This window comes from Kryptolebias marmoratus, linkage group LG9 (genome assembly GCF_001649575.2).
Source record: "Kryptolebias marmoratus isolate JLee-2015 linkage group LG9, ASM164957v2, whole genome shotgun sequence".
Taxonomy (NCBI): Eukaryota; Metazoa; Chordata; class Actinopteri; order Cyprinodontiformes; family Rivulidae; genus Kryptolebias; species Kryptolebias marmoratus.
Genome location: NC_051438.1, coordinates 21563844 through 21583340, shown reverse-complemented (window position 1 = coordinate 21583340; position 19497 = coordinate 21563844). Strand labels below are relative to the sequence as shown.

Genomic DNA, 19497 nt, shown 5'->3' with positions numbered 1-19497 from the left:
ATTTTTATGATGTTTATCTATCTGTAGCGCCCTCCTCCATGTTTTCCGCTCTTAATCTTGATGTATTTAGTTATTTCTCTCCTTGTTTGTTTGTTTGTTTTCCTGCTGCATCTTGTCTTTCTCCTGGGTTTCCTGTTTCCTGTTTCTGAACAGCATCAACTCCTTTTTTTGCGGTCGTGTCCTCGTCTCTGGCCTTCGTTTTTCCCCCTCCTGCTGTCCCCGGTGGAAGCAGATGGCGGCCCTGCCTGAGTCTGGTTCGGCCAGACGTTCCTACCTGTTAAAACTGAGACTTTTTTTTTTTTTTAATTTTTATATCCCCCTGTTGAGAAGTGACAGCTCAACAGGGCAATATTGAGCTTCTCTGAAATGACTTTTTGATGTAAATTAAATCTGATAAAACGTAACGACAGTTTTAATAGGCGAGTATTAAAGTTACAAACTACACGTCTGTCTGTGTGTGTGTATCTGTTAGCAAAATATCTCATGAACCACAGGACATATTTCAATGAAACCATCAGAACATAATAACAGGATGTACATCTACAGCTCATTAACTGAAGATGGCCGCCACCACCAACTGAACCTAAATAAACACAAAAAAATGGATTTAAATCAGTTGGTTTTACAGACGTTGATCTAAAATTTGGCGTTAGTTCATAACGTTCACATTTCCCGAGATATAATGTATGTCTGACTGCAACAATATCTCACATATTTAGCTGTTCAGTTACACAATATTTCTTCACCGTCGTTCACTGAGGAGCATCATTTTAAGACCCACTCTATCCTTTTATTACATTATTGTGCAAAACTGTGCAGCAAACTATTTTAATCTGTTTCTATGTCATTGAATTGTGAATTATTCAGGCACATAACTCAAGGGATGAACTAGTTTTGTGTAATAAACAAGCAAAGAGTAGTTTTAGGCACCAAGCAGCATTAAATTGTTCCAATTTCTTCATTTTTTCGACAAAAAAATAATAATAAATTTAAGGTTAAAGTGTGTATTGACACAGGTCCACTGACTTTTTGAATTATAAGGTCACAACAAGTTGCAACAAGGTAAAACAAGCTTTAAATGCCATTATTCTATCCACCTAATGTGCTCATTTTTGCCTTTTTTAGGATCCACAGGTGTTAACAGTTAACTAACAGCTCCATGATTACGTGAACGGCTACTTTTCGGAACATTTGCCGGCTGATTAGCAAATTTAAAATGATTTAATTAAAGCAATTACCGACCTAATCTTTCGCGGTAGAGAAGCTGCGCGTTTGGGCTGTCTTCTTACTTCCTTTGCCTTTCCGGGAGTGAATTACGGCTTCGTAAACTTCCCGACATTCTTCCCATCCCGGTCAGAACAGGGTGCTGAAGGAAAAGGCAGCGGGAAGCGCTGGTTACCGTAGCAACAGCGCCACCTGTTTTCTTCCACGTCGTGATAGCCGCTTTATTTTATTTTTATTTTTTGTTCCCTTTACGCTTTTATACAAGTGTTACTGCGGCATTTTTGGTTAGGCATTAAAATTAAAAAAAAAAAAAGTTAGAAGTTGTTCAAAATTTAGAAGAGGCCGCGCTGTTGGAGATTTTTCTTTGACAAACGGAAGTTGTCCCCCTGTGATATCCGGTGTCACATTAATTTCCGTCCCCAAAATGGCGAACGTAGCGGCTACCTCTATGGTGGCTGCGGCCGCAGCTGCTGCTGCAAACAGAGACCCAGCGGTTGATAGGTCATTACGATCAGTGTTTGGTAAGTTAGTTGTTTTTTCTTTTCAGTAAACATGATGATTTTCCCAGTAAACTTGTGATTAATTAGAAAATAACCGGTTAACGAATGCATGTTAGCTAACCGACATGCAACGGCTAATTCAGTCAGTGCTGCTCCAACTGAGAGTAACAGCTTTTGTTTTTAATCTACCAACTTTATGTGCTGTTCACTTTATATTTAATTTCCATTTCAGTTGGAAACATTCCGTATGAAGCCACAGAGGAGCAGCTGAAAGACATATTTTCTGAAGTCGGACTTGTCGTTAGTTTTAGGTAAGTGATGGAAGTTGTTTTGGTTAGTTTTCAAACAGATTTTTGTATGACTTAATTCAAAACCAAGCTCAAGTTTTTTTAAAAAATTATTTTAAAGAATATAATAAAATATCTAGATTTTGCTCAGCTTTGATCATGTGTGCACGATCAGGACTGTCTGTTTCCTCTGTTTTCAGGTTGGTGTATGACAGGGAGACAGGAAAGCCGAAGGGATATGGCTTCTGTGAATACCAGGACCAGGAGACGGCCCTCAGCGCCATGCGGAACCTGAACGGGCGAGAGTTCAGTGGTCGGGCTCTCAGAGTTGACAATGCAGCTAGTGAGAAAAACAAGGAAGAGCTTAAAAGTAAGGCCTTTTCTCATTTTATTTATCTAAAGTACATGTGTGAGATTGTGCAAAGCAACACTTTTTGTTTTATGTTTCCCCCCTGCGCAGGTTTGGGAACAGGAGCCCCCATTTTTGAGTCTCCTTATGGAGATAGTGTTACTCCAGAGGAGGCTCCAGAGTCCATCAGCAGAGCCGTGGCCAGTCTGCCTCCTGAGCAGATGTTCGAACTCATGAAGCAGATGAAGGTACGTTGGTTCACTGCATCCTTTTTTTTTCTTTTCTACTTCTAGCTACTTGAATTCCAACTAGAGAACAAGCTTATTGCTTTGTGATGTTTTTTTCCAGCTTCATGTGCTGTGCTGCTTGTAAGAGGTGACTTTAAAATTCTGTTTGATACTCTACGCTTGTGCCAGCAGCACGATTGGTTCGTGGTCGGCACTGTTCGAGGTAGAAGAAAATGCATCTAAAAGTGACACATCTATTAATTTAAAGCTTGTCTTTTCCTCAGAAAGCAGCCTAAAGATGCATAGAAAAGTGTTATGCAGTTGGCAGATTTAGATCACAGAAAAGACGTTGGTGAAGACAAAGTTTATGTCCAGATCTGCTGCTCGTCAGATGGGTTTTACTCAGAAGTGGTTATTAAAAGTATCTGTATGTGTAGAGTAAGACTTGATCCTCAGGAGACAATAATAATAATAAAATCTCAGTCTGAATACTTCAAACCTTATAAGTAGATGGAGATGTTTGCTGTGCAGATTGTCTGTCTCAGCTCAAACACACCTTATCTTTGTACAGCTGGCAGTCTGCTTTATTAAGCTCACAGAAACACCACTCTGCAGACGCTACCCCCCACCACCACACACACACACACACACTCACACACAGCTGGGAAAGGGTTTTGTTGCACCAAAGTTCACGCTGGCAGGACCTCTCCGTATGCTGATCAGAGTGCTTTAGGGCTCCGGTCCAGACCTGATTCTACAAATAATTTTTGCACATCTTTGTCCACTGTTCCGTGCAGATGTTACCTCGTTGGGTTTGGAAATTTAAAATTTAGGTTTTGGCGCAGAGAAAAACTGATTGCAGCAGAATTTCTGTGCTGAGGTGTGAATCTGGGCTTTTGTTTGTTTCAATGTTTTGTTGTTTTCCTAATTTTCCTTAGTTAAAAGCTGATTTCTCTCTCCAGTTGTGTGTGCAGAACAGTCCCCAGGAGGCGAGGAACATGCTGCTGCAGAACCCTCAGCTGGCCTACGCCCTGCTGCAGGCTCAGGTGGTCATGAGAATTGTTGACCCCGAGATCGCCTTGGTGAGAATGAAGAGATCCGTCAAGTCTTATTTTTTTATTGATTTTATCATTTATAATTAGAAATAAAAAGCTTAATGAATAATAACGAGCGTCCGAAGAGATGTCAGGCTATTTTTTTTCCTCTTTTTTTTTTATTTTTTTGTGGCTGTGCAGAAAATGCTCCATCGTCAGACTTCAGTGCAGCCGTTGGTTCCCAGTGGACAGGGTGGAGCAGCACCACCACCTGTCAATCCTCCTCCTGCCGCTCAGCCCAGCGTCCCGGTGTCCCAGCCGCAGCCCGTGGTGAGTGAAGCGAAACACCGCTCTGTCTGTTAGCAAAATATCCCCCGACTCGCTGAAGTTGAGGCGATTAACCTTTGGAGTCAGCCCAATTTCAAGATGGCCGCCACAATCTATTGATTTTAGCCCACACAGAAATGGCTACAACTCAGCGAATTTTCCACATATTGAGCTAAAATTTGTGCTGGTTGTAGCTAAGAGTTATTCCCAACACATGCTCCAAGCGCTCGCAGGTCATGTGAGATGTCACAGCGTTGCATGAGATTACGCCTCATGCTGCTCAGGGTTTGACCAAAATGGCTGCAACTCCGTCGTCACAACATGGCATGAAGGGCGGCGGGTGATATGCATTCCTTCCAGGAATGCTAGGCCTTTAATTTCTTTATCCTCACACCTGATTAAGTTTTGACTGTAGCTTCATCAGGTAACAAAGTAAAAGCAGTTCAAACAAACTACATATCTACAGTCTGGTTATTTAGATAAAAGTATCTAATACTGCTTGGATAGCAGTGATTAAAATGGCCGCTGTCTGCGGCTGCGTCAGACAGAGGGAACCTGTTTTTGCAGAATGTGCCCAAGTTGCTCACTACAAACGGGTCTGGAAAATCTTAGGCTCAGCTGTGGTGAGGGGAAAGCAGGTAATCCTGCAGGGAATCGCTGCACGAATGTGCGTTTTGTTCTCGTAACAGCTGCCGTTCTTCAGTGTTGCCTACCGAAGAAGAAGAAGAAGGAAAAAAAAAACAAATCTCCCAGGCTGGGTTTTTGCACGGCGTCCGACCCTCGTGCGCAGTTCGTCTCAGGAGCCCTTCCGGCTGTGAAAACTCAGAATCTCCCGCTGCGGGGAGCGTGTGAACGCCGCGATGTCTCCAATCATCCTCCAGGGTTGAATATGGTGCTGCAGGAACAGCTTTGGTGCACGCTGGCTTTTATTCTGCCAGTCGGTGCGCCTTAACGAGCGGCACAGAGCAACATTTATTCGTAGGACAGGAAAGAAATCCACGTCTGATGCTCTTATTTGGTGTCCTGTTGATGATCGTGTGGTCTTCTCTGGAGGAAATCTAAATGCTCAAATCAGTGAATCACAAAACCTTACAGCTTCTGTGCAGCCAGCTTGTTGTTTATCTACTTGTATGTTAAGAGATCGAATTTTAAAAAATATTCTACTGTCTGTGAGTTGAATTTTTGACCAAATGAAGCTCACGTTGTTCAGGTGAAATTATATTAAAAATGATGTCATTAATTTTTCCTTTTTGTTGTTCGAACAGCCTGGAATGCACGTCAACGGAGCCCCTCAGATGATGCAGCCTCCCGCCATGGGTGTTGTCCCTGGGCCGATGCCAGGACCGGGACCTGGACCCGGACCGGGACCTGCACCAGGACCCGTTGGACCTCCAGGTAATCGTCACGCTGCGTGCTTCTCGGACTGCGGCTGTTTGCTGGCTTTTGATTGGCTCGACATGTTTGTCCTGAGGCTGTTGAACGTGTGACGTCTACTCAGTGTGAGGGAGGAATGTCAAATCTATAATATTCCAACACAAATTCAGTTTTATTCTCCAAATCATCTAACTGGAGATTGAAAATATAAAATCAGGAAATAAATAAACAAACCAACTGGACTTCAGTTCTGGAGTTGAAGACATTTTTTTTTCCCTCAGTTCAGAACAGGAGAGTGGAGATCCGAGCGTTAAGCTGCTTGAGATGCTCCATTTAAGCAACAAAATTCAGATTAAACTTGCTCCCCTCCCTCCGGAGGGTCATTGGGGTCTCACAGAGAGACGTTTCAGTCACCTGGATGAAGACGTGAATTGGAAGGAAACTGTCCCAACGCTCCACTGTAGGTGTTAGAAAGCTGAAATCTGAGGCGACCTCTTCTGTTTAAAGCTGGTTTCTCTCGTTTTAACGTGAACGTCTTCCTTCACTCCCCCTTCTCTCTGAAACCATCCGTCTTCTCGGTTCAAATTGTGAACATTTTGGTCCTCAAAAGAGTGTCCCTTATCGTTGAGGTGTAGGACAGCTGAGTCCTGTCCAGAAGAGCTGTCCCTCCTGCGTTGAGCCAAGCGTCTTCAGCAGCAGAAGTCCAGTTTGTTGAATCGGCCTTTTCTGTCCTCCACACTTACAAGGATGTGAAAAATTATTTTTAGAGCAAACTACACAAAATCATTTTCTCTCCTGCTGTGGATTCAGAAAGTATTCAGAAACTATATATTTGTTTTATATTTGCTACATGCCAGGGCTGGGAAGTTCTTCTTCTTATTTATTAAATTTGTTATTTATCATTTTCATTGAGATTAAAAACTGCTTTTCAAGAGTGCCCAGTACAGATGAGACAAGTTACAGCATCAACACACACACACACCATCAGCGGTTTTATCAAAATCAAAAAGAGCCAAAACATTACAACCAGATGTCTCTGCCTCCGAGTCGTTCAAAGTGTCCAGAGATCTTATATTTGAGTTATAATAAAAATTGGATTTGTAGTTTTGATTTCTGCTCCAAACAATCCCAGGAGCCGCTCTCCTCCCGTCCTGCCTCCTGAAGGAAGATTAGAGTGAATGCAGCACGGCGGACCTGCGATCTGTGGCTAGTTTTGAATAAATACTTATTTTAAAAGAGGAAAGTATCACCACGAAGAATAAGTTAAGTTTGATAAATGCAGCGCGTTTCCAAAAATCAACAAAAACTCTCTTTTAATAATCGGGATTCATGATTTTTTTCCCACATCGAGCAGCGTTGGGGAATCGTTGTCTGATGTCGACCTGCGGCTCGTTTCAGTAACAAGACAAAGTTTAGACGCCTCAGATCAGATTCTGTTTGACGGTCCGAGGTCCGGGTCGAGTCCGTGGACCGGTAAGGTTCCTCCGGCAGCTGAAAGGCTTTTTTTTTCTGTGACACATCAGCAGCAACAGCAGTGATGAACAGAACCACGGAGGACAACAGACCCAAATTAATCATCTGCTGGCGTTTTCTGGAAAAAAGCCTCTGCGTAGCTGCGGTTACGTCGTTTGCTAATTGCTAAAGCGTTACCATGGCTACCTGCGCAGGGAAATGGAACATATAAAGCGCGGCCCTCCTGTCCTGATGATCAGCTCTGCAAAATAAAAATTAAAAAGAAAAAGCCTAAAACCTTGAAGTCCAACAAACGGCCTGAAGGCCTCAGATGAAGTGCGCAGGAAGCAAACAGAACCGGGTTAATTCCTGAAGCCCTGAGTGATCCAGGAGGCCGCTGGACTCAGAAATGATCAAATGGAAGAGTTACCGATCCGCGGGGGTTCAGGAAAGGGTCAGGGAAGCTCGTTTGAATCCCTCTCAGGTTTGGATAAATATGGACGAATCATCGACTGAAAGACTTGACTCTGACGATCAACGAAACACAAAAATTAAATTCTAGATCAGATTTTAAATTTAGTTTTATCAGGTTAAAGGACCACTGCCTTTATGTAAAGTTAATTTGGGGAAACTCGAACGTTCAGGTTGATGAAACGTTCCGAAGTGCTCTGAATACTTCCTGAATCCGAAGCTGCACGCGTGTGTCGTGTCTCACTAAGACCACTAGGTGTCACCGGAGCCTCAGCTAACGGCCGCAGGAAGACATGTCAGCGTTCCTCCTCGTCCTGCCGTGCCGTGGTGTTCATGTTGTGTGTCCTGCTGTGTGCATGTCCCGGTTTCATCGGCTCCTAAATGCTGCTGTGCTCTCTCGAGACCTGAGTCTCCCTGTTCTTTTCACTTTAATGCTGGCTCAGGAAACCTGCAGCATTCCCCCACAGGATCGGCGGGTCCAGCTGCCATCGAGCGGCCTCCAGGTACCACCGTCCTCCCTCGCTCCGTTCTGGAGCGCCTCTGTTCGGACGCACCGCAGAGTTTAACGTTTAGTTTTAGATTTCCACCACTGATGTACGGTGGCCCTGAAGTGGAAACCACAACAACAAATCACAAAACACAACAGATTGAAAACCCCAACATTAGAGGCAGGTACCAGAGAGAAATACGAGACATCGCTGATTGGACGACGGCGCCGTTTTGGCTTTTGAACCTGTAATGTCGTGATTAGTCCTGAGCATGTCCAGGGTCACCTCGCGTGTTTGTCCCGACTCAAAATGTTCTTGGACAGCGGCGGCTGCAGCTCCGTTTGGGTCACCGCTAACATTCATGTCAAAAAAGGCGCCAACAGGCAGAATAACTTCTGGTTCAAAAGCCAAACGGCGCTGTCGTCCAGTCAGTGATGTCTGATGTCGTTGTGTTTAGTGATTTGTTGGTGTTGTTTGGACTTCAGAGCCACCGGACTGATGTGTTTATCAAACCCAGGGGTGGGAAACCTTGGTCCTCGAGGGCCACCCTCCTGCATGTTTTCCTTGTTTCTCTGCTCCAACACATCTGATTCCGAGGTTAAATCACCTCTTCATGTTCTGTTAATCACCTATCGATTCAAATCAGGTGTTTTGGAGCAGAGGAACAAGTAAAACATGCAGGATGGTGGCCCTCCAGGACCAGGATGGCCCACCCCTGATCAAGCCTGTTCATACAGACTGGGCTGTCAGAACATTATCGAACACCTGTGTCAAACCTTGTTCCTCCGGGGGGCGCTCTCCTGCATGTTTTAGACGTTCTTGCTTTAAAACACCTGCTTTAAATGACTGACTTGTCAACATGCTCCTGGAGAACTCGATGATTTGGTGAGGAGGTAAATAAACCATTTAAATCAGGTGTGTTGGAGCAGAAAGACCTAAAACCTCCAGGACAGCGGCCCCCGAGGCCTGGACTTTGACACCCCCTGCTGTCGTGTGTAAAGCTGGAACACAGAAGTCCACGAGTTTCGTTAACAGACAAATGGGGACAGAAACATCATCAACCGCCTTCACCTTTCTACAGGTGATTAATTATAACCCAGAGGTTTAGTTTTAACGAGTACTTCTCCAGTTCTATCGAAACAGTCGTTTAGATTTTGGGGATTGTTTTGCTGTTTGGACTCGACCAAAGTTAGGAGACGTTCTGCCTGCAGGGGCAGATCTGGACCTCGCCGTCTCCTCCGCCCTCACTGGTGTCTTGGGTCCGGAAGGTCACATGTTCAGTTTTTTTAGCCTCTGTGCTGTTGCCGTGGAGCTCTGAGCAAAATTTGGGTCACAGAGTCCCGGGGAGCGGGCGTTGGGTCGGCTCCGTCGCTCGCCGTACGCCGCCGCATCGCCCCAGAACACCGAACCCGGGCTGCAGTTCTGCAAAAACAGACGAGGTGACGTTCTGAAAATGTGACCTTCTCACACAACTCCCACTTTTTCTAACTGGTTTATAAAAAATAAAAAGCCAGACACGGAGGCATTTTTCACATTTAGAAGAGGAGACGTTCTGACTGAGACATTTGGACAAATCTGGGTTTTTGTTTCTCCCATTAAAGGTGATAAATCAGAGGCTGATATCACCCCGAGCAGATCGGTACATTAAACAAACATCCGTCTTCATCTGGGACGTTCTTCGTGCCAGATGACGTTTGGGTTACGTTCTGGACCACCTCAAACATCCGTGTGTGTGTGTCAGCCTGCAGTCTCAGCTCGCTGACCTTCAGATTCGGTCTTGGCCCGGTGTTTTGTCCCTCAGTGGTTCCGATCGGCTCAGTGTGTCTTTGTGTCCTCTCAGGGCCGGGCGGGATCCCCCACCGAGGACTCCTGGGAGACGGTCCCAACGACCCCCGGGGAGGAACGCTGCTGAACGTCACCGGAGAGGTCATCGACCCCAAGTAAGACGTCCGCCCGCGTCGCCGCAATCCTCCCGGGGCGGTTAGAGAAACCGGCAGTCGGTTACCGTGGTAACAAGGGAGCGCGGTTTTTCACACGGCAGCAGAGGCAACGATCGAAATGCAAGGAGGAGGATTTTTTTTTTTTTCTGTTTGGTTTCCTGCTGCTGGCGGAACGAGGGTTTTTTTTTTTTTCCTATAAAAAGATGGAAAAGTCCAAGAAGCTCCTCATTAGCAGCTGGTTTGTTTTCAGCTGCTGGGTCTGAGTCCGTGGCAGACGTCAGAGTCGAATCATTTGGTCATTTTTTTTAGTCGTGAATGTTGTCATGAGCAGTGAAAGCAACTTGACTGATGAGTCGTTTCTGTCAGCTTTGTGAAAACTTTCAGATTTTTATCTTTGTTGCCAAGTGAGGCTGAAAGCGACTCGTGTGTTTGTTTGTTCTCAGCCGGGCCTACATGGCAGCTCCGCCCCCTCACCAAGCCCCGCCTGTACACATACCGCCCATGGTGGCCGGACCCCCGCCAGAAATGAGGGGCCCCCCGATGGGCGAACCCCGGACCATGATGGTGGACCCTCGAGGACCCCCGATGATGGAGCCTCGCGGACCGCCGATGGAGGCGCGAGGTAGAAGTTCTGATCGGATCCGGTTTCAGTCGGAGTTCGATCGTTGTTTCGCTGAGTCGGATTGTTCTCACGTTCCGTTGTGTCCATTCTGCAGAATTGTGTCGTTCTCACATGTGTGTGTGTGATTTGTTTCCTCTGTCCAGGCCGTGACCCCAGGGCGATGGACGCCCGCGGTCCAGTGACGGGTCAGAGGGTCGCCATGGTGACGGGCATGCCGGGTCCCATCCCTCACAGCATGGGTCCGAATGCTCCACCTCCCGCGAGACCGGTAACAGCTTCTTCTCCCGCATCCGTCGGCCGTTTGGTCAGGGCGCGCCGCTACCGAAGCTCCACCGAGCGGCGCGGCGCACAAAAAACTGACAGGATAAAATCACAGAGATTTTTGGTGAAACGGATCAGAGAAGCCGGCTCTCTTTGGAGCCCTGAAGCTCAGACTTCTCTGTAGAAACATCATTTAAAGTTTAAACTTCATACCTCAGTCCTGCCACTTTTATATCTTTAATCAGAGTTTTGATTTTTACACATTTTGTGATGATGTCATCTCTTTGGGTACATATTTGAATTATACATCAAAGCCAGCGTGTCTCTCGCTGCTGTAGGACTTGTTTTCTCTCAAATCCCCCCAGAATGCAGAGAACGCACCCAATATCCCACAGATTGTTGTATTTTAGCTCAGATTATTCTCCTCCCAGCAAGAAGTGAGGCTCTTAGACCGTCAGAGTCCTCCGCCGCTCACAGCTCAGAAACCTTTCAGATCAGACCCAGTTTTCGCTCGGCGATTAAACCGAAGCTGCCTCTCATTGGCTGCGCGGTCAGGGAGCGACAGACGCAGGCTCGTGGTTACCACGGTAACCGTAAGGAGCCACCGGCAGCAGCTTGAACACTTCGAATGCAACATGTTTTTTATTAGTTTAGATTAATAAAGTTGTAACTGCGCACAAACAAGACGGCAAAATGAATTTATTTTATTGGATTTGGTGAAGAAATGTTTTCGTTAGCAGGATTTTTATTATTTCAGGCGTTATAGATGTGCGTTTAAAACAAACGGTGTAATAAATAAAAGGATAAGACAGTAACTTGTGTCTTGGACTCTCGCCCTGCAGGGTCCGGGTCTCTCCGGCGTCCCCCCGTCAGGAGGAGGATTCAGTCCGGGACAGAGTCAGGTTTCCACTCAGGACCAGGAGAAGGTGGGTCTCTGCGGATCCGTTTGCTGCCTGGCTTTAAAAAGAAACGACAGCTGCTGAAATCTTTTTTTTTTTTTTTTTTCTCCTTCTCGTTTCCGTCCAGGCGGCCCTGATCATGCAGGTCCTTCAGCTGACCCCAGAACAGATCGCCATGCTGCCCCCGGAGCAGCGACAGAGCATCCTCATCCTCAAAGAGCAGATTCAGAAAACGGCCAGCGGCGCTCCGTGATCCGGGTGGCGTCCGGACGCTTCGTTCTGGTTCTGTTTCCCCCGCCCCAGAGTCGCCCTGACGCACCTGATCGCCTCGTCTGAACCCGGATTAGTAAGAAAACTAACCTGAGTGCAAAGAAAAAAGGTGCTTTTAGGCGGAACGGGCTCCTAAACACAGATGTAGTCGAGTATGTGTCGTTATTTTTCTTTTGCGCAAACTGTTGTCGTGTGAAATCTGTTTTTTGTCAATAAAACAAACAAAAAAAAATTGTTTTTATACTTTGATTCACAAAGAGTTCAGCCTACAAGAAGAATCATCTTGAAGGTGATGCAAACTAAACTCACAGGTTTGAGGAATGTTTAACTCATTCCTGTTTCCTCGTTCGCCTTCATCGGTTCTTATAAGGAAATGAAAGTTAATCTTTTTACAACGGGCCATTGTCTGGTTCCAGGAAAGAGCTTTTATCATTCAATAAATGTGACAAAGGTTAAAATAACTGGGATAAAAACTCGGCACATTTCAGGCATTTCTTGTGTTTTATTTACAGCTTCCAATCACAGTTTTTACATTCAAAAATAATTCGATCAGCCCAGAAAACTGGTTCAAAAGTTAACAAAAAAATACAAAATCTTCCTTCGCTGTAATCACTGGATATCAACAATGATTCTCAAATAAGTGCAAGCGGTTAATATTCACAGGATATATTGTTTCAGCTCGTGTGTCGCGCCCTCAGCTTCAGTAAATGAAGTCTTGGTAACAGGAAATCTTTAAGGGCTGCACCTTAACATGATTAAATAAAGAATCCGATCATGTTGGCTGACTGTAAGCTGCAGTGATTCATCGTAGCATAAAACAAACCCGCAGAAAGCCAAACCCCGAGTCGTGCTCAGACAGCGTCTTGTATCTGAGCACGTGCAGTTTGAGAAACACACCCGTCCTGAAAGGCAGCTTTTTACGGTCTGCAGCCAATTTCCTCCTAAAATAAAAATAAAATAAAATAAAAGACCATCCGGCGTTCCAGGGTTCCGTCGCCCGGCTCAGAAGTTTTCCTTGTTGAAGTAGAACTTGGTCTTGCGAGGATCCACGTCCGAATACTTGGCGCATTTCTTCTCCAGGACCGTGGCGAGAGCCGCGGGGCCGCAGAGGAACGTTCCCACCGTGGCTCTGCCAGAAAACAGAAGTTTTATTAAAATAAAAAAAGATCCACGACAACCTGAAAACACTTAGAATAAGACCAAAAAATGCACATTAATTCAGACTATAATCTCAGATTACTTCACCTGGAAAAATGAAAATTAAAAGCAGGATTACTTGGATGGAAAATTTAGTAAAATGGTCAAATTTACACGAATCAGCTCAGTCCAGAACAGCTTCAGGGTAAATGCGTCAGATTTAGACGCATCGCAGTAAATTAGAATAAATCTTATTGTGATCAAATTTTTAGAGAAGCTATAATCATCTAAAATAAACAGTGTTTGGTTGATTGTTTTTTCGTAAGAACGCTTCTTGGCAGGAAATCTGACACCGGTGTTGCAACATCTGTGGACTGAACGAATTAAATTTAACATTTTATGCAGGCGGAAGAACCATACGCAGCCCCACTGCCTGATTTGCGAGGTGCGTGAGCAGCACGAGGAGGTGGTGCCGGCGCAGTTGTGGCTGCGTATGGTTCTTCCACATGCTGCTGTTAATTAAACGAGTAAACAGGCTTTTCATCGGTGTGAGATTTGTTGCCAAGAAGCGTTGTTAGAACGAAGAAATAATCAACCAAACACAAATTTCCTTACTTTTTGGGCTAAGTTTATATCACTCTGTGTGGAAAGGATTTATTTCACTTTTTGGATTAAATTTCTGACGTAAATTAACTTTTTGTTGTTCTAATTTATGGAGATGGTTCTGTAGGTTTCTGTCCGGTGGTTATTTTCTGACCTAAAAGTCCTTTTAGTGTTTCTTAGAACATAAATGAATGTTTTTACTCCATAACTCCATCCATTCTGTGTTTCTGTGGGGAATTTAAAACCGTTATGGGTTTTTTAAAATGAAACAAAGATGAGGAGGTTCATCTTACGTAGGGTTCTCTTTGCGGACTTGCTCGAACTCCTTGTCCCAGTTGGGTCGGCCGTAGTGAGTCTTCTGCTTGAGCCCGGTGACCACGTCGGTGTCCTCGTCGAAGTGGACCATCACGTGGTTGGTCTGCGGAAAGACAGAGGCGGGATCAGTTTCGGGCCGCGGCGCGCTCCGGGGGGTCGGGTTGGACCGGCTCGTACGTGGCTTTCGTCCCATCCGGTCAGGAAGAGCTTGAAGGTGAGGAGGTCCCCCAGGCCTCGCTCCTCCATCTCCTTCTCCTGGCCCTGCAGCAGGTCGGCGAACCACTCGAAGGCGTGCGTTTCCCGGCAGAGCCAATAAAAGTAGATCTGAAAGCAGAAGCAGGCGAGGTCAGCAACAACACCACTGGCAGAAGGCCCGCCGCTGACTCGCCCTTTTTAAGTGGGTGAATTCTTGAAAAACAACGACAATTATCTAATTAACATCTCCTCACACAATATTCAAATTTTCTCTCTCCTCCCGTGTGATGAAATCGGTTTACAGAGACTACGAGCGCGAGGAATGTCACCTTTCTGGTGTGCAGCTTGGGATTGTTGTCCTTGAACTTGTACCAGATGGACTTGAGGATGGAGGCGAAAGGCGTGACGCCGATGCCGGCGCCGACCAGCATGCTGACCTCGTAGTCGAACACGTCCTCGCTGGCGGTCCCAAACGGTCCATCGACACCCATCCTGATGACAGGAAGACACGCGTTCAGTTACTGCAGAAAGACAAAGTCCTGCAGGCTCATGTGCCAAAAACATGTTTATAAAGCAGCTTTTAGACTCATTTTTGTCCTTAAATTTGACCCGGATCATCACGGTGCACCCCAGGGCTCAATGTTTAGCCCACTTCATGTTTAAACTAAAACCCTGGCCTTTTTTATTTAAAATTCAGTGTAATATTTTTGCTCCTCGTCTGTAAAAATCAAAGAGCTCACTTTGGGCCCTGCGCTCCCTCCGGCAGCTTCTGCATGATCTCGATGAGTTTGTCCGTCCAGTCTCCAGCCGAGCGGATGTGGACGCTGAAGAAGTCCTCCTCGGGCGCGGAGGTCATGGTGAACGGGTGCCACTCCAGCTGCGAGATGGCCGGGCAGTTGAGGAAGACGTACTGGCCCACCTCCATTTTGAAGCCCTTCTTCACCAGCTGCAGCTCCAGCACTTTGGACGGTCGCATCACAATCTGAGGACGGAGCAGACAGACAAAAAAAAATGAAACAGACAACTGGAGGAACTGGATTCAACGCGGCGCTCTGCGCTCAGCGACTGTCCTGACATTGGCCAATGAAGGCGAAGGCTGGACGTCTTACCTTCCTGTACTGGACTTTCTGCGCGTATCGAATCAAACGCAGCAAACGCTCACAGGTGTAAATAATCATGGGGCCGATGACCCACCACCAGGTCTGAAGAAGAAGGAGAGCAGCGATCATTTAAAGCAGCTTTGGTAACGATTAACGGGAAAAGTAAACCTGCAGGAGGGAAGTACGAACCGCGGCGGGTCCTCCAACGAACCGAGGGTGTGGACACTCGGGGATTTTCCCCCAGTCCTCGGTCAGATTTCTACAAAACGTGAAGTTGTGGTCGTCAACGTTGCTCTGCCTCCTCACGATGCCCCTGAAGGAGAGAGCCACGAGCTCAAACCTTAACCGTGTCAAAAGAAGAAGAAGAAGAAGAGGAGGGCGAGGAGGCACCTACCCGATCCCATGGATGACGAGGCCGGCGAAGAAGATGACGAACAGGTGATGCGTGTACCAGAAGACCTCGAAGTAGCTGCGCCGGATGAACTCCATGGAGGACGTGATGATGAGGATGAGCGCCAGGGTGATGATGACGCCTGTGATGCCGGCGATGGAGGTGAAGGCGAAGTAGGTGGGGATTTGCTGCGGATGCTGAGGCAGAACATCGCGACGGACGTCATCTCAGGATCTGACTTTTTATTGATTGATTGATTTAAAGTAATATTATGATTGTTAGAAGTAGGGCAGATACGCATCTGGTAACCCCCGACTTCTTTTTATCTGGTACTGTTCTCAATATATGCAATGAATTTAAATATTTGGGACATTACATTGGCAGTATCGTATGATGTATGCACAAGTTAATATTCTGATCAGAAAGTTTAGTATGTGTTCATCCTCTGTGAAGATAACTCTTTTTAAAGCTTTTTGTACTTCATTATATACTGCCCATCTGTGGCGACGATACTAAAACAGTAGCCTGCAGAAACTTTATGTGGCATACCTAGATGGAGTAGTGCCAGCCACATGTGCAGCTGTGCTCAGGAATCTTACGTACAAATGCATGTGGAGATTATCTGTGTCATGCAATAATATAATTGCAATTTTAGTAAATCCTGCTTTTAGTACAGTGAGATTTTCATCAAGGTTGTGGAATCATTGGCGTCATCATTTATTTGTGACTCAGTGAATCATCTGTCATGTTTATTTTTCTCTTATTTTACCTTTTTACTTTTTTGTGTCTGGAATAAAGATGTGATTGATTGATTGATTTTGGATCAAAGCTGCCGGTTCGACTCACGATGCTGCTGGTGGTCCGGATCGGGTTCAGGTAGGTGGTGTTGTCCGTGTCCTCCATGTCGGACAGGGCGTTGCTGAGGTCGTCGTACATGCCCTGCCGGCTGTTGTTGTACCACTCCAGGTTCAGCAGGTGAGCGATCATATGAACGGCTGTCAGACGAGCCGGGAGAGACGGGTTAGAGCTTCAGCCTCAGAAACACTCCGCACCGTTTATCTAATCTGCTCCCATCGGATTCCGAATCGGCCGAACAAATAAACATTTCGAACCGTTTCTCTAATCTGCTCACATCGCCGTGGCCCGAGCAGCATTCCGTGTCCACGCTCGATGAAATATCCTGATAATCTGTGTCTAATCGCGGCAGCGATGAGATTCCGGTAAGACAAAGAGGAGAAACTGGAGAGATCGCATTTTTTCCCCAGGTTCGTGGGAAACGTTTGACACTTGCTTGTTAACCGGAACGATTCAGCTCAAATAAACAGCTCCAGGGAAGCTATTTTACAACTGAAGGGGAATCATTCGCAGCAGGTAGGGAGCATTCATTTAACATGAAAAACTAAAAAAAAGCTTTAAAAACAACTAATGTGACACTTAAAGATGGAAACAAGTGCAGCTCAGAGGATCTACGCTCATTTAATGTTGCATACATTCAGTTTAATCTTCTTCTGTGCCTGTTTTAGTGGTAAAAAATGTCAAAAATTGTTATTTTTCTGCATATTATGACGCAACAGTGAAGCCACAACGATATGAGTGGCTCCAAAGCTGTATGTGATCCCAACCACCACGACATTTTATAAAATACAAAAACAACTAATTAAATATATGTATTTTTTTAAAAAGAAGCGGATTCAGGAGGATGTAATCAAGTAATCAGAAACACAGCGGTACAAAAAAAAAGTCTAATAAAGTTTCATGTTTATGTTGTTTCCTTTGAATCTGTTTTTCTTGTGTTTAAATGTTTTATTTCATCTTGGTTTATTGTTCATCTTCACTGCTCTGTGAACCATTTCAGAGTTTAGTTCCTGCAGATTATAAACGAATAAAAGCGAGGCGCTCACCTGTCATCAGGGCGATCATGTACGCCACCAGCTTGTGGAAAGTCAAATTTTTGTCCATTTGTTTCCTCATTGTTCTGCTGCAACACTGTGAAGATAAAGAATGGAAGGAAGAAGATATAAAATCTGTCAAGATAAGGTTTTTTTTTTTTTTTTCTGGTTTGTTTCCAAAGCAGAAAGTTGCTCAACTTCTGTTTGTTTCCTGTTGTCCTCCTGATGCAGGTGGTGTCAGATAATTAGATAATCAGTCACACAAAGAGGGCCGAAATTCAAAACTTGGAGCAAATAATCAATATTTACAGAAAAATACATAAATTAACCTTGGTTTTAATCACAATGTGTCAAATTCTTCACATAGAAACACCAATTATTTTTTCCCAGAGACAAATTATAAAGAGTTTAGAACAAACATGATTTGATAAACAAAGAAAAATATAAACCTTACTCTCCATCAGCAGCTTTTTTTAGTCATAGATTTTGTCACAATCCATTAAAACGGCTAAAATCCGAGCATACGGCGAACATTTCATTTAAAAAAAAAACAAAACACGGCGTACGTTACAGCGGACACGCCTAACTGGAGTCAGACAGAAGACGTCTGCTCTTCTGCACCCTTTATTAACGAGAGTTTGATCAAAACGAAGGTCGCCGAGACGTTAAATCGGAACTTTCTTTGGCTTCAAAGTAACTGTGACGAGAAGACGCCACTAAATAGTTTCAGTTTTTCAGGAGAAAGAGACTCGACCCGCCACAAGTTTAAAAATGTCAGCTCGGGACGTCAGATGAGAGCTCCGTTTAACATCCAGAGCACATTTTACATGAGCAGAAACTTAGCGGGGGTTCTGAAGGCGCCTGCTCAGCTGCTGAAGGCTAACGGCAGCGGACGGCGGCCTTCGTACCATGAGGGAGCCTCGGATCAGGGACAGCAGGTTTCTGCAGACCGGCAGCAGGATCAGCATGCAGTTGAAGTTCAGCACGGCCGCGGGAGCTCTGGCCCAGGCCAGCGCCGCCTGAGAGGAAAAAAAAGGCACAGAAACGAATCAGACCAGGTGACCTGAGGGTTCCCCGAACCGCCTTTAAACTGAAAATAAACAGCAGCAATTAAAGCCTTTTTCACAGGGAACTCGTCAGATGGATCAGACAGAACAGTATATTTCAGCTGCATTACTGGACATAAATAACTCATCATTTAAAGGAGCATTAATTGTAATTTTCTCACTGCGGGTCAAAACATCTCCTCTGCCCAGATGTCGTCACTCACCCCCAGCAGATGACGAGTGTAGAAAAACTCGGGCCTCAAATCGTAGTAAAAGTAATACCAGACGAAAAGGAAGATGTTGATGGCCATCCAAACAAACTGGAAATAAAAACAAACAAATGGATCATAAGGAAATGCAGATTTATTCCCCATCCTTTTATATTTATCAAGCTCAAAGATGAAAAGTAAAATTGCCAGAAGAAAAAAAAAAAAAAACTCACGATGATGAAAGCCGAAAAGCCGATGTTGATGATTTTGTTCCCCATGGTGGAAGTGTCCTGCCGGCGTCCTCCTCTTCCACCTGCCAGGGACGCTGACTTTATACGCCTCGGGCTCGGACTCCTCCCTCCGCGAGGCCCCGCCGTGCAGGAAGTTCCACGGGGGCCGGAACGACCGCATTCCTGCCGGCCCGTAACATGAGGTGAGAGTAATCCGAAGGAACGAGGAAGTATCTGCGACGGCCTGCAGGAGCCTCAGACACACGGGTCAACATGTTAACGACACGAGTGACGCAACACAAAACAAGGAGCCAAGCTTTTATCACTTTATTTAAGATTCAAGTAGTCCATTAGTAGTCAAGGCACCGTTTACCAAACTGAACATAAAAACTGTTATTAAAGCACTTCAGCAACAAGGAAACTCATTTAGTGTCAAAGCAACAAATATTAAGATTAATCCTGGATGGCAAACACAGATATTCAGAACTCCTCCTCCTCCTCACGTAGTTTTTATTCTTTCGCAATATGAATTTTTTTTTTTTCCCGGTTCAAGGCAGGTGGACGGTGAACAACAGAAGGCATTCATGACAGCAGCTGGGCTCGAGGAAAGCAGATAAATCAACGCTCCCTCTGCTTGCTTTCTACAAACCAAACTGC

General features: G+C 45.4%; 2 protein-coding genes across 2 annotated transcripts; one reads left to right on the top strand and one right to left on the bottom strand.

Moving 5' to 3' along the window:
• Positions 1-1589: 1589 nt before the first annotated feature.
• cstf2 (cleavage stimulation factor, 3' pre-RNA, subunit 2) lies at positions 1590-11957 on the top strand. The gene is made up of 12 exons (XM_017408004.3): positions 1590-1745; positions 1957-2035; positions 2212-2381; positions 2472-2608; positions 3550-3669; positions 3823-3951; positions 5214-5343; positions 9574-9673; positions 10117-10295; positions 10439-10563; positions 11399-11482; positions 11583-11957. Exons 1-12 carry the CDS (start codon positions 1649-1651, stop codon positions 11706-11708), a joined length of 1476 nt encoding a protein of 491 aa, XP_017263493.1. The 5' UTR covers positions 1590-1648; the 3' UTR covers positions 11709-11957.
• A 250-nt stretch (positions 11958-12207) lies between these two features.
• nox1 (NADPH oxidase 1) lies at positions 12208-19455 on the bottom strand. The gene is made up of 13 exons (XM_017408068.3): positions 18844-19455; positions 18626-18721; positions 18264-18374; positions 17368-17452; positions 16313-16461; positions 15470-15663; positions 15265-15388; positions 15085-15177; positions 14716-14957; positions 14305-14467; positions 13958-14104; positions 13759-13883; positions 12208-12854 (listed from the first exon to the last, which is right to left on the bottom strand). The coding sequence occupies exons 1-13, from the start codon at positions 18886-18888 to the stop codon at positions 12728-12730; spliced, it is 1701 nt and encodes a 566-aa protein (XP_017263557.1). The 5' UTR covers positions 18889-19455; the 3' UTR covers positions 12208-12727.
• Positions 19456-19497: the final 42 nt, after the last annotated feature.

Excerpts from the sequence above, each read along its gene's own strand:
- cstf2 (XM_017408004.3), top strand. The coding sequence starts at position 1,649 with ATGGCGAACGTAGCGGCTACCTCTATGGTGGCTGCGGCCGCAGCTGCT. Across the intron at positions 3,670-3,822 it reads TTGACCCCGAGATCGCCTTG|AAAATGCTCCATCGTCAGAC; the intron begins GTGAGAATGAAG and ends GTGGCTGTGCAG. Across the intron at positions 10,296-10,438 it reads ACCGCCGATGGAGGCGCGAG|GCCGTGACCCCAGGGCGATG; the intron begins GTAGAAGTTCTG and ends TCCTCTGTCCAG.
- nox1 (XM_017408068.3), bottom strand. The coding sequence starts at position 18,888 with ATGGGGAACAAAATCATCAACATCGGCTTTTCGGCTTTCATCATC. Across the intron at positions 16,462-17,367 it reads CATGATCGCCCTGATGACAG|CCGTTCATATGATCGCTCAC; the intron begins GTGAGCGCCTCG and ends CTCGTCTGACAG. Across the intron at positions 15,178-15,264 it reads TCGTTGGAGGACCCGCCGCG|ACCTGGTGGTGGGTCATCGG; the intron begins GTTCGTACTTCC and ends CTTCTTCTTCAG.